At 37.9% G+C, this 14245-nt stretch overlaps 1 protein-coding gene across 3 annotated transcripts in view; it reads right to left on the reverse strand.

Annotated features, from left to right (window-relative positions):
• RETREG1 (reticulophagy regulator 1) overlaps positions 1-14245 on the reverse strand; it is a 64904-nt gene that overhangs the window by 4389 nt on the left and 46270 nt on the right. For all 3 annotated transcript variants that reach the window (XM_063400322.1, XM_063400332.1, XM_063400341.1), the window contains 5 exons: positions 9042-9168; positions 7081-7165; positions 5748-5885; positions 3970-4034; positions 2728-2854 (listed from right to left, as the gene is read on the reverse strand). In XM_063400322.1, coding sequence (XP_063256392.1) covers positions 2728-2854; positions 3970-4034; positions 5748-5885; positions 7081-7165; positions 9042-9168 — 542 coding nt within the window. The remainder of the gene's footprint in view (positions 1-2727; positions 2855-3969; positions 4035-5747; positions 5886-7080; positions 7166-9041; positions 9169-14245) is intronic.

Genomic DNA, 14245 nt, shown 5'->3' on the forward strand with positions numbered 1-14245 from the left:
AAAATGGTTTTTAGGTCATAAATCTAGCATCACAAATCAACTGGTATCAGCTTAACTATTTGAACAAAATAACTTTTGAAAGCTAACTTTTTTAGGTATCTATCTGTAATGAAACAACCCATGCAAATCTTCAGCATTGCTGTTTCTAAATATACCAACCACATTAAGTCCTAAAATTTATTTTTCTTCGCAATATATATAAACTACAAATATGTAAACATGTAAGGATGTGTTACAAGCTTTTAACATGCATATGGAATAATAAAAAGAATATTTATCTTTTAAAATAAAGATATAAAAGCAATGTAAAGCCTAATTTGTTTTTCCTTTCTTGGCAAATGCTTGTATTAAAAAGGAAACAGAAAATGGAAGCCCTACAGATGATCAGAATTGTTTCGTGTTTTCAGGAGGATAAAAAGCAGGATGTAATCGAACATTAACTCTTAATGGCTGCATTAATGAATGACACAGTATTTGTTATTAGAAATGTGTAAAACATACCGTGGAGTACATGGCCTGTGGAAGAAGCCTAAATAAGCACAAGCTAATATTTTCATCAAGAATCTGAACGAGAAGGTAAAAAGTACTTAGTCTGAACTTACTTTCTATGAAAACAAGCAATGGGAGCTTGTTGTAGGAGCATTCATAAGGGCTAAGGAAATAAATCCTAAAAATGACTCATATGTCATTTCCTCATTTTCTTTAGGAAAGACAGGCTGGGAAAGTGAGGAGGAAGGGTTGTGCTGCAAGCAGAGTGGTGGCTCGAGTGCATAGAGCTTGACAGGAGATGAGCCAGTCCTTGGATCCCGTTTGGTCTTGTGCTTTTGTGCATGTTCCATTTGCTGAAACGCTCCATGGGGAAGAAGAGTGGATGTTGTTATTTTTCACTTAGCAAGGCTTTGAATAGTTTCCCACATGATCCTCACAGCCAAGCGGGTGAGCGAACAGGGTAAGGGAACTGCAGGTGGGTGGAAAAGTGGCCGGACTGCAGGGGTCAAAGGCTTCATGAGCGACACAAGGTGCAGCTGGAGGCTGGTTATTGGTGTTGGTCACAGGGACTGAAACCAGCGCTGTTCAAGGTTTTTGTTAATGACTTAGATGACAGGCTGGAGTGCACTCTGCAAGTTCATGGGCAGAAGGAAATTGCTGTGGGGCAGGTGTATTTGACATTCTGGAAGTCAGGATGCCTTCAGAGGGACCTCAACAGGCTGGAGAAAGGAACAGGCTGAAAAGGAACATCATGACATTCAACAAAAGCACATGTGAAGTCTTGCATCGTGGATGGAATAACCTGTGCAGCAGGACAGGCTGGGAGCAACCAAGACAGAAAGCAGCTTTCTAGAAAAAGATCTGAGGGCAGCAAGATAGTGGTATGTCCTTGCAGCAAGGAAGGCCAACCACACACTGAGCTGTAGTAGCTAAACTGAAGGCAGAAAGTCAGTGGAAGGGATTTTCCTCCTCTGTTCATCAACTGAGAGTACACACTGAAGTACATTGCCCAATTTTGACCTCTCCAGTTCTAGACAGACAATGGCATAGAGGACTGAATCCTCTGGAGGGCCAGCATGATTATTTAGGGGGCTAAAGAGCAAGATGTATGTAGATGCTGAGAGTATGGGCCTCATTCAGCCCCAAGAGAAGGTGGCAAAGAGGGAATCAGTTTAACCACTGAATGGGAAGGTAGAGAGAAAATGGGCCTGACTCTTCTAGCAAGTGCACAGTGAAAAGATCAGAGTAAACTGACACAAACTGGAACACAGGAAATTTTGACTCACTATGAGAAATAAACCTTTTCATCATGAGGGTAAGCAAATATTGAAAAAGGCTTTCCAGGGAAGTTGCTGAATCTCTACTACTAGAGGTGTTCAGAATTCAAGTGGTCACAGCCCTGAGAAACTTCATAAAGCTTTAATGAAGAGCTTTGAACCTGGTTTGGATAGGAAGACAGATGAGATGAATGACAATTGTTTTTTACAACTTATGGTTCTCTAATCATACAGTCCTGTCTATTTACAGCTTGAAATATTAGGAAAATAACAGACTGTATTAAATTGGCCTGTAGTATCATCCTGCTTGTCATTCACAAGGAATTTTTCCTAGGAGAAATGCAAGATGAGCAAAGCAACAGATCCTCAGGTGAGATTACACCAAACAACTCTTCCTTAATCTTTATTCCAGCAAAGTGTCTACTGAAACTTGGTTTGTAAAAAGTAAGAACTTTTTTCTGGTCAAGATGAAGCCAAGTGCTTGAGAATCTTTTCCTAGTCTGTCTTCACAGGCTCATTGCTGGCTGTCTTTATTTCTAGTAGTAAAACCTAATAATACTTTAATTGGCTGTTTAAGAAGTCAATGTATTGACTGTTTCTTTCTCAGCTTTTATTTGCTTAGCTTACTCACAAAATCACTGGTAGTAATTTTAAAAGGTTTACTTGCTTAAAAGGTTTGGTAGAAGAGAGTGCTACATCTGGCACTTACTGAATGTGTTGGTTTTACCCAGCATTACTTATTTATTTAGACACTTGTTGACGTACTTTAATATTTTTAAGATGAGGACAGTTCTTACACAAGATGCATCCAAAACCATACAAAACACTAAGATTAACCTTAAATTCATTTCAGAGAGAAAAGTAACAACCCCGAAACCTTCTGTCCTCAAACTGTCAAATCATTTTGAGGTAACTTGCATGTCTGGAACCCACTGCTGATACAGATGAAGCTGTTACATACCGTCAGATGTGTCTGTCTGGGGAGAATACCCCTCAGATAAGTTAAAGGTCCCATTATCGGTCCAGGAGACTTCTGAGACATCTGTGTCAGACACTGACAGCTCTTTGGCAACAACTGCAGGACTAACCTACACAGAAAAGAGCCACATAAATAGTATTATTAAAAAAAAAAATCACAGTACGGAAAGCCAGTTCTTAGAGACTGAAAAAACTCCTCTTGTATGTCATAGCAATATAAATCACCTCCTATTTAAGCCTTAATTGAAGAAACATGAAAATACTACACAATGCTTAAAAGTGAAGCATCCCTCTGTAATAACTAAAGGCTGTATTATACTAAAGAAGCATAGAAAATTCCAGTTATTCATTCTGAAAGCAATCCTACTGTAATGCCTGCAAATACAAAATACACATAATGTAATAAAATTAGTAAACTTGGGCCAGAAAAACAGCCCAATATCTGTAAACCAGCCCAATCAAAAATTAGCTGAACAAAAAGTCATTATCTTTTACCACTTTATTGAACAACATTTACTTAAGTCAGCTGCAAATTTTTATCCCATAGGAATTTTTTTCCCCCAGCACAAAACCACCTCCAAAGCAATCACTTCAAAGTCAGGCTTTATACACTACTGATCAAATACTGCGTAATAATTCCTATTAAGATGATTTTTAAAATATCTTCTGGTTATAACAGGAAAACCTCTGCCATACAGTCATTTAGAATGCTACAAGACAAATGAGAAATGTAAGTGTTCTCATACATATCTAGAAAGATTTTATACTTAATATACCTATTTGCACCATCATTTAAAATTATTAGACAAGTGATTACAAAAATATCCAACAAATTACACTGGTTTTCTATTAATGTTTCCCTTTTTTATTTTAATTTGATAAAAATCAACTGCAATTTCACTGTTGGAAATAAAAGTAACCACCTTTGCTTTTAAATATTAATGTAATCATTCTACAGCCAATATAAAATAAACACGTTCTTAGCTCAGAAGGCCAATGAAACCATTACCTTGAAGGCCAGAAGTCACAAATGCAGTGGGTTAATTAGTTTAACGTTAAGGGTGGAGACTCTGAATCACTTCTAAAGCATCCTGCTTAGTTCAGGAACACAGCCTCCTGGGGAGGTTAAAGTCTTCCACAGAAGAACAGAGACAGCAATCTAGATAGCCTCCCATTATGTATATAGATTTTAAAAGCAAGACAGGGCTGACTGAAAAAAAATCACCTTAGGACAGAGAGCTGATATGTCTAATTCACTGTCATCTTCTGTGGGTTTTGTTTTTGTTGTTTCTGAAAGAAAAAAGATACATTTTTTATCCTACTCATGACAATGTATTTCCAGGTACAGTCTGTGTTCTCTGTCTCACAGCTTGTCTAGCACAATAACCTTCCACCTGCTGACACAGTGCATCGTTTATGTGCTATGCTACCAGGGAAACAAAGCTGACTGAGAGACTGGCTGCTTATCAAAATACAGCAACCAAAGTGGGAGAAAGAATGTTATTCGGAATGCATTCCAGTAATTTTATTTACCTGCATCGTACTTCCTTCAGGATCATCTGTTTCTCATTAGAATGTCAACTGTCCTGGCAATAAGTATCTCTCTTTTAGACTACACTGCTGGTAAAATGCAGTTTTCTTGATAATTGCATGTAATCTTCATTCATAAACCCCTTCTACCAACACCGAGCTACCCTGCATTCACAATCATATGCAAATATGCACACAAAGCATCCTCTGGTAGAATGTTGCTCTTTACAGATAAGCAGAAATACAAATTTTGCCTCCTCTGTCTGAGAATCTTTTAAACCAATATAAAATGAAAACCACAGTCATAGTGTTCTTGGTTGCTTTCTCCTGCAACTTGCTCTTTCCTCTCCTGTGCCAACACAAGGTTTGTGAGCCCATGGTGAACCCAAGGGGCAAAGCAAGATAGAGAACTTGTCTGGTTTAAATTAAACTGGAGGATGAGATGCAGGAAAGAACACATCTAACCTCAACCATTTTCCCAGTGCTGGCTTATGAAGTTTATTAAATTACAGTCTGATCTTTTTATCTGCCAGTTTCACTTAAACACTGAACAAGTAGAATAATGCATAGAAGAAAATATCCAATGCATTATTCCATATTTCCAGTTACTATCACATTACATCTAAGAGAAGGGAAAAGACAAATGGTGGTTCTCTTTGGGTCTAGGAACAGCACATTGTGTAATGAATTGTATAATGGTTACAAGAAATACATGTTTTAAAGCAGATATTAAGTCTACTGATGTAGCACTAATTAAAGAGGGTAGGCTACCTGCAAGTAGTGTGACTATTACTACAAAGGTTTAGTTACCAAAACTGGAACACACACAAAAAACAAATGCTGTTCATATGCAGATTTTCCTTGAAATAGCTTTATTGTTTAAAATCTAAAAGTTTCCAGTATTAGAAAGATTTTGGCTGAGATAGGTGAAATTTTGTTTTAAATTTATGTCTCCTCTTTCCACATAGAAAATTGGATTAATTTGTAGCTTCTATCCTGTGGCAATCCTTATATGCTTTTGGAGTATTTGGAAAAGAAAACAAATTCTTTTTGCTGGAGGGAGCAAAACCAAGGTGGAACAGAGTTCAGTCTCTTACTGAAAATTTTGTTATGTACTTATTTTGAGACTCTTGAGTGAGTTTCTGTGCTGGGCAAATTTGCCTCGTCTAAAGAGATAAGCCTTGCAAGCTTACAGCAGGTAGTTTTTTCCTGAAAACTTACAAGCAGCACATCTAATCACATACAAAGAGCTTGCTGTGTTTCTTTCCATGAAGTAATAATTTCTTTATTATCATACCCAGACATTTGACATACATTGTCACATACAACAGTAGCCAGGTGCAAAGCAAGAAACATCTCTACAGTTGGTTTCTCAGGACAAACCAAACTTTCTGCAAGGTGAATAAAATGCTCTGCATACAGAAATATAAAGATATTATATAATAATATATGGGACTATAATTAACTACTCACCAGATCTCTCTTTTTTCTTCTGGTTGATATAGTCCACTATTCCAAAATCTAGTTTCATCAGAACAGCCTTCATTTTGCTGCACAGTTTCTGTCCAAATTCATTGCACTTAAGGAAGGGACATAAAAAGGCACACAATACTGCGATAAAAATGAAGACAGAGAAAAAAATTGTATTAAAATATTGCTATACAAGAAGTTTCTCGATAAAGCTTAAACAATGCCTTTGCATCAGATAACTACTAATTTTGCATAATACATCTAGTTTTACATAAAAATGCAGTGTGAAATGCTCATGCCAGACACTTCTAAGGTAAAATCCAGTTTTCAGGAGCCATTTCCACTCATCACAGAAAAATACCATTATATTCATATCAATTGATATATCGATTCATATCAACATCTTTTTTACTATCGGTAAGATACAATTTCTGGTCATTATAATATTTATTATTACCTTGACTTAGCCTGATTTTGATATCTCAGCTTGACAAACATGACTATGCAACATTGTGCCAGAATCAACACACTGAAAAAACTTGTAAAGCTGACTTCCATATGATAAAAAATTGTAAAAAATTTCTTTCTTATATCTAACCTAAATTGACCCTTCTTCAGTTTAAAACCATTACCTCTTGTGCTATTGCAACAAGTGCTGCTCAGATGTTTGTCCTCAGCTTTCTTATAAGCCCCCTTTAGGAACTGAAAGGCCTCTCCCCAGAGTGTTCTCTTCTCCAGGCTGAAGATCCCCAGCAAACTCAGCCTGTCTTCATAGGAGAGGTGCTAGGGCCCTCTGATAATCTCCATGTCGTCCCTCCTTTGGACTCCACAGGTCCATGTCACTCCTGCACTGGGGACCCCCAGGACTCCAGGTGGGGTCCCATCAGAGCAGAGGGGTAGAATCCACTCCCTGCTGCCCTCTCTGCTTTGGATGCAGTCCAGGACACGTTTGGCTCTCTGGGCTCTGAGTGCTGGGTCATGTCCAGCCATTCCAGCACCCCCAAGCCCTTCTGGACAGGGCTGCTCTGGGTCTGTTCATCCCCAGCCTGTGCTGAGACCAGGGTTTACCCTGACCCAGGAGTAGCACCTTGCCCTTGGACTTGTTAAACCTCATGAGATTTCCATGCACCCACTTCTCGAGCTTGTCCAGGTCCCTCTGGATGGCGTCCCATCCTTCAGGTGTGGCACCTGCACCACAGAGATTGGTGTCTTCTGCAAACTTGCAGGAGTGTGTAAACAGGTATGTAAATAAAAAATAAATAGTCCCTACACAGAGACCAAATAATGAACAGTACACACATACACAAATCGTGACTGGAAAAGAGACCATACTTACACAACACATAGGAGAGGACAACTCCAGGAATGTAACTTCCCAAGACAGTGAAAAATGTACATATGCTGCAGACTAGTAGGCAAAACTGACAAAGACATTAAAATTCACCATTAACACTTTCACATAAATGATCAGATCATTTTGCAAAACAAAGATGTTGCATGCTAATGAAATCTAGAATGCAGTGCAAAACTGAAGTTTGTTTTTCAAAACTGGGAATTACTTTTAACACTTCTGGTGAAAATAAGCATCAAACAGTCCATTTTGGATAGTTAGGATGCATATCCTCTTCTACCATAAAAAACATGCTATTTTAACTCATTTACTGTAAAGCTTTAACAAGCTCATGTTTATTGCTAGAATTACTAGAAATTATACCCTCATTTCGTGAAAATCAACTGGACAATTTATATGCAGGAAAAAACCCAACTCACTAATTGCAATATTATAATGCATGCTTGCTGCATGCTTACAAAAGCAAAACATCCTTCCTCCAGCTACAGCTCTCTCCCCTGTTGCGTTACTTTGTGAAACTGTTTTCTCTCATATTGCTGGCAAGCAATCTCTTGATACTTGTTGGCTGCTCTAGCACCCCTGTTAATGACAAGACTGAGCCGAATTTTCAGTATAAAATTTGATGTTTGGCCTTTGTGGTGACTGAGACGTTACAGTGCATCTCTCACACCTGCACAGTGCTCAACTGACCTGTTGAAATCTGCAGAATGGATCCATTTGCTTTTGGAGCTGAATTGCAATAAAATGGTTCATTCAAATAAATTTTGCACACAGCATTACTGCCTAATTTGCTTCTAATTATAGCAGTAAAATAATGACATAGCTTAGAGAATGAGGTCAGGGAAAAGAAGGGAAAACATGCTATCAAAATTATCTTTTCTAAACTAGTATTAGATGTCTCTTAACATACAGTTACTATCATGTTACCACATTACTGGTACCATATTTCCTTACTTCACTATAACTTACTTCTTTTAAATATAACTTTATTGTCCAAACATATAACTGCTCTTTATATGATTTGTTCATTTTTTCTAGATAATTTTCATTCTCCTCTAGTTTTCACTTTTTTCATCCAGTTGCTCATCTGTATTTTCAGTCTAAACTGCTAATATTTGAATGTGGTACTACATATTTTCAATTTGCTAATTCTGAATGGCATGTTTTCAGGAAAGTTTTTCTGGCAAAATTAAGCAATGTTAAAAGAGGAGACAAAGCCTTGTAGTCTCCTTTTAACTAGTATTTAGCAATACAAAAGCAATTTAGCATTACAAAAATGTAATCTATTATTATCATAATATACATTTACATTATTTATACTTCTTTTTGGAAAAAACCACCCGCATCACTTTTGACTAGAACTATTCTAGTTCTATTCTAGATGATATTCTTCCAACTTGGAGGAAAAAAAAGCCTTACTCTTGCTTGCCTCTTCATGAACTGGGTTCTCCAGCTCAGTCTTTCCGTAAAAAAGGGGAAAATCACCAAATATTAGTGTATAGAAGAAAAATTGCCACAATAAAGTATGAGGCTAACTCTTCATGCAGCTATTCCTAAAAACTACAGTTATTTAAGAATAAAACCCATGTTTATGTTTATGAACATGCCTATTTACTTCTTTGCCTTTAAAGTTTTATTAAATTGTGGTGTTTTAAATTTCCTTTAAAAAGTCCATGGAATAACATAGTGAAGTTCCAACAGCTGCAAGGGGACTGTATTGCTATAAGCTCTACTGTGAACAGCTTTTCTCACTGACTACTTACCCATATTCTTCACAGAAAAAAAAACCCACCTTACCTGAAACTCATGACTGAATGTGTCAGAATGTATATTTTCTCTGGGGTTTTTTTCACTTGTTGACTTGTTGGTTTTTGTTTTTTTTTTTAATCTATCTCACCTTTTAATGAAATCATTTAGAACTGTTAATCTTACTGGGAAGTGCTTACCTTGCCAGGGTTTTGTTCCTTAAAGTGGGACATTTCTTGAAGAAATACAAATAAATTCATCAGTGTTTCTGAAATGCACTGATTTATTCTGGGTCTGTAGTCTTGACTGGAATCGGTGACTTTCCAGCTGAGTAAAACAAACAAAAATATCCGACTTTGTTTACGGCTCATATGGAAGTTGAAACTGGTTGAAAACATCATGTAAAGCCTTAGCTTCTGGCAATGCAATGGCTGTTGCTATGCTAGAGACACCTGTGCTTGTTTCTTCATATTTTATATTGAACTAATTTGATCTTTTTAACTAAAAAAAACCAAAAAAAAAACAACAAAAAAAAGAAATCTGTTCAGTAGTAACAGTTTTCAGTCCATACAAAAATTACTGCTTATTCATTCTGGTCATATGAAGACATTGAGTTCAAGGCACAGATGTCATCTAAATCAAGCAACTGACTTCAAACTTGTTTTTCAATATTATTTTTTCTTTAAAACTATACCACAGTACTTCTCATTGCCACAAGATGGCCACACATATTAACACATTTCATTTTATGCATATAGCCCTCGTGCTTTTTCTATTCTATTTTTTATCTTGTTCTGCAAACGATGATGATGAAATTGCTACCCAACCTAGAAAAAAAAAGAAATTTCTCTTGAAGTCTTGCTGTTTACATTGATTTTCCTACTGAATTTTAGTTTTTCTATGATATTGAAAGGACTGTTTCTAAAGCTTATCTTATGACTGTCCAGTATGTTTATTAACACTTCCTCCCCACCCAAAAAAACCCCAACACTGTATAAAATAATTTTCGTAAAACCATGGGATAGGACATGTGTCTATCACATTTGGGGCTGATCAGTTTATCCAATATTGAGCTTAAATGGTCACATCATATACCTTTGTGGAGTGAACAGAGCATCTGCAACAAAGCTGTTTTATGAAACAACAAATAATAATAAAAACATACACAGGCAAGTCAATGTCAAGTCAAACTGGTACAAAAAAGGATGAGCCACTGTGCAAACACTGAGAATCTGAAGTAAATGCTCCACCAGGTTTATTGAGTTACTTTTTGCATAAAGCACTGCTAAGTACACACAGCTTTGATCACAGCGAATCCAAGCCAGCCATGAGCAACTCTGGTCTTTTCACTGAGACGTATAACCCATTACACGTCTAATCCATCACTGCCTTAATAGTAAAGGCTTTGTCACAGGTAGATTGAGTGACAACACAAATAAAAATCTACATTGTGAAAAAATGACTCTACACGGCTCGGTGCACAGACGGTCACATCAAACTCCCTGTCAGCTACACACGGTCTCTGTAGCCTCGTTTTTGTAGAAAGGCACAATTTCGGTCAGAAATTCTCCGCGGAGACCCTTCCCTGCCTCCCGGCTGTCCTCGTTCGCCACGAGGTGGTGGCACAGCCAGGGCGGGAGAGGCTGGGGGACACGGCGGGGACACAGCCCCACTGCCCGGCGGGGACACAGCGACACCGCGACCGGCACGGAACAGCGGCTTCAGCCACGGGGTGAGGTGCAGTAAAGTCCAAACCCCCAAACTGGTGCCCTATTCCTGGCTGCATTCTAGTATTTATGTTGATGCAGTGGTGTGATTTCCTCTTCCACTACAAAATAGTCAGGGTGCGGGGGTTTTCTCCCCTTTGAGGAAAACCAAAATGAATTATTTAAAACAGCACGCCTGAGAGGCATAGGATACAAGCCCTGTGTCTTGGATTGCGTGACTTTCGCAATTTCCCAGCCATGCAAGGCACTGAACGCAGACATCTGCCCATGACAGAGGATGCAAATAAAACCATAGCATAACTCACAGAGATCACTGCAGGAAGCCAGCTGGAGAGATGAGCAGTGTTACACAGGACTTTGTATCTGCATCCCACCCACAGCAGAGACTTCAATTGCCATCATCTCTGGTTATTAGCAGCTTCAGAAAAGTATCATACAAGGGTTTTGGCCTATGGGAACTGCAATTTTTATGGATAGGCTACTCCCCCTAGAGAAACACTGCTTCCAGCTTCTGTAAACCATTCTACATCTACTTTAACAATAAGTATTTTAAGAGCTGCCCCATTTATTCCAGTATTGAAAACTACTATCGAGACAGTGGTCAGAACAGCAAAATCCTTTCACAGACTTTTACTCCTACCCTTTATTTAAAATTGTTGACAATCAAAGTAGAACTTTGAGAGAGCACAAAGCAAAAATGAAAAGGTCTGAAGCTTGCTATCAAATTAGAGCTTTGAAATACTTAGGGCAACAGGTAGATACTTTAATAATTTTAAGCTAATAGCAAAAACAGAGGATGGAAAGACAAAAGCATAAAGTACAATAAAAATGCAAACTTTTTTCATATATGCAAACCACTAATATAAAGACAATATAGATTAAAGAGAAGGAGCTATAACAAGGCACAATGGAATAACTAGTAAACATTTAAAAAAATGTAAATTATGAAGAAAAAGTGCACATTTGCAGGGAAAGCTGTCTGCAGTTGCCTTGCTTGGTGATAGTGATGCTTTCTTTGGCCAAGTTGTTGAAAGCATGAGCTGCAGTGCAGATAAAATTAACTGCTATATGCTTTGGCCCTGTGGTCCACATGTGGTGCATGGCCAAGACGACAAGAAAGAGGAGTAAAGGGTACAGGTGAATTTTGCTTCAAAACTTTGCAATTCCACTACTGAGCTCCACAAAAGACTACTCGCAGTTACTTCTAGGCCACAAGAAATTGTAACACACATTTATCAGTTCTACAACAGCTACAATTTCCTATTTTACAAGGAACACCAGGGACTATTTTGAAGCCTTATTCTGATCTTGGACAATTAGAGGTATAAGAAAGTCATCCTGCTGATCATCCAGATCAGCACATCTGGACGATCAGATCGTGTGACCACCAGATGCATAAGCTGCCTCTTCTGTTCACACCTCCCAACAACTACCAGCCTTGGTGGTGTCTGTCTTTCTGTCTTTTTACCCTGAGCCAACTTAAATAACAGTGTTACCCACAATCAACAGGGTTTGAACAAAGGGGAAACAACAGATCCTGGTGAAGGGGCAGTGAGAAAGAAAGGAGGTCTATTATTTAGTCGTATGTACAACATATAATGTATGTACACAAAGACAGAGAGGTTATGCCATGGCCCTGTAAAAACAGAGATAACTATTAAGCCTGCATTAGATCACAAGGAAACAGGCACACGATGCATACTCTAGAGAAATGAATTTTCCAATGGTCGCATTTAAAGATAAAAAGGGAAGAAGAAGGCACGTGAAGTGAGGTAGATGACAAATATGGAGTGCCTGACTATGACATAAGTCAACCAAGAATATAAATCTATTTCAGCATAATATTAGAGGAGATAATTAAGGTACTCACAGTACCTTAATACATTACTTAAATGTGAACCCTATACTCCCTGCGAAAACAGCTTTGGGGAATGCTGTCTAGGTGCTCCTTTGGAGATAAACAGCCAACTCTGAATACTTTCAAAGGCTTTTGTGGATCATCTAGAAAGAATAATATTTTATGCTCCCATCACTTATCCTTAGTTTGATATACAAAGCTACACTTCCATTCTAAAACTATAAGGTTGAGAGTGTTCAGAAAAAATAAATTACTCACATCCTTCTGACTGCCTATTGCATCATTTCTATGATTTATAACTGAGCAAATATATAAACTGTTGCCTAGTAATTGTAAAAAAAAATCTACCCAAAACACTCTATCACCCAGATGCTTCCACTGATCACAGTCACAAACCCTGGCCAGAAGAGTCAGTGGCATTACACTCGCTAAAAATGACTGATGGTGTCATGCTGCCGTCTCGTAGCTAGACATCTGTTCAAGCAAAGCCCCATCACATTTCTCTCAGAAAGGTCAGCAGATCTCATGTTACTGCTTTAAAGATCTCTTCGTGATGTGATGGATTTTTTAAAATTATGTGTACACAGTTTTCTCTGTATCTTCATGATACAGACACGCTACTCAGAACCGCAGCAGTGACAAGAGAACACCGTGATGTGGAGGATCGGAAGGACAGCACCCACATAAACACAGAGTTAGTAATTACAGACCTTATAAACCTGCCTGATTGCCCAGCTGTAACCACACACATTTGAAGCCTGTGCACTCTGTAATTTTCAGCATTACTTAGAATGTAGTAGTCAAGGTGGAAGAACCAAAAGTCACATTCCCAAAGATATGTAGATCAAAATACAGGTAATATGACTATTTGGTAGTTTGGATACTTGGTGGTTTTTAAAAAGGTAATATATAGAACTTACAGAATGGTGCAACTGAAAGGGATCTGGATGTCAAAGGACAAACAGGCAACCAGGAGTTCATCATGAAACTTAATCAAATTAAACCCAGCATGTAAACTGTTAACAAACCCCAATCAAGCAGCTCTACCTTTTCAGAGCTTTCACAGGTTTCTGCTGTAAGAAGTCACCATAGTGCAGAAAGGAGTGATTATAATGATTCAGTTTTTCTCTGAAGCAAACATTTTATACCTGAAGACCTACACAAAAAAGTAGGTTTTGGAATTTTTCTTCTAAATTATTAAGGTACAGAGATAAGCGATTTAAAATAGTATCTAGAATAAAAAGGTTTGTGTAATTTTTTTTACATAAAAATTTCAGGAGGACATATACTGAAAATGAAAATAAACACCCCTTTCTCCTTCCAAAATATAAAATAGTGCTAAAAGGAAATTTCACAGTTAAGTATATTAAAGTACCAATGGCAAAACCTCTAAAAGCTTCTATTGAACTGTGGTGGAACACAATGCACTATTGATTAGCCTTACAGACACACAATGCAACACATTCGTGAATGTTATGTGCACTATGTGGAAAGACAGAGTGGCCAGCACTACTAAACCCACAGCACAGCATCCTAATGACCTATGTGGCTAATTTTAAAGGTGACTATGTAGAACCGGGCTCTATCCTGTGCCACTTTTGGATCCTGTGCAGTCGTTAAGTATACTAAAATAATTGTATTCGTGTCATGTGGCCATGACCAAGTCAACAAGACCTGCAATTTAAATGAATCACTGGGATACCACATAAAATCATCCTAGCATCAAAGACTTACACAAAAGAAAAAGCAAAACCAGGAAGTATCTACAAACATACTCCAGGGAGAATTTTAATCTTTTTGCTCCAAATATTACAAAGCT

This window comes from Prinia subflava, chromosome 1, assembly GCF_021018805.1.
Source record: "Prinia subflava isolate CZ2003 ecotype Zambia chromosome 1, Cam_Psub_1.2, whole genome shotgun sequence".
Classification (NCBI taxonomy): domain Eukaryota; kingdom Metazoa; phylum Chordata; class Aves; order Passeriformes; family Cisticolidae; genus Prinia; species Prinia subflava.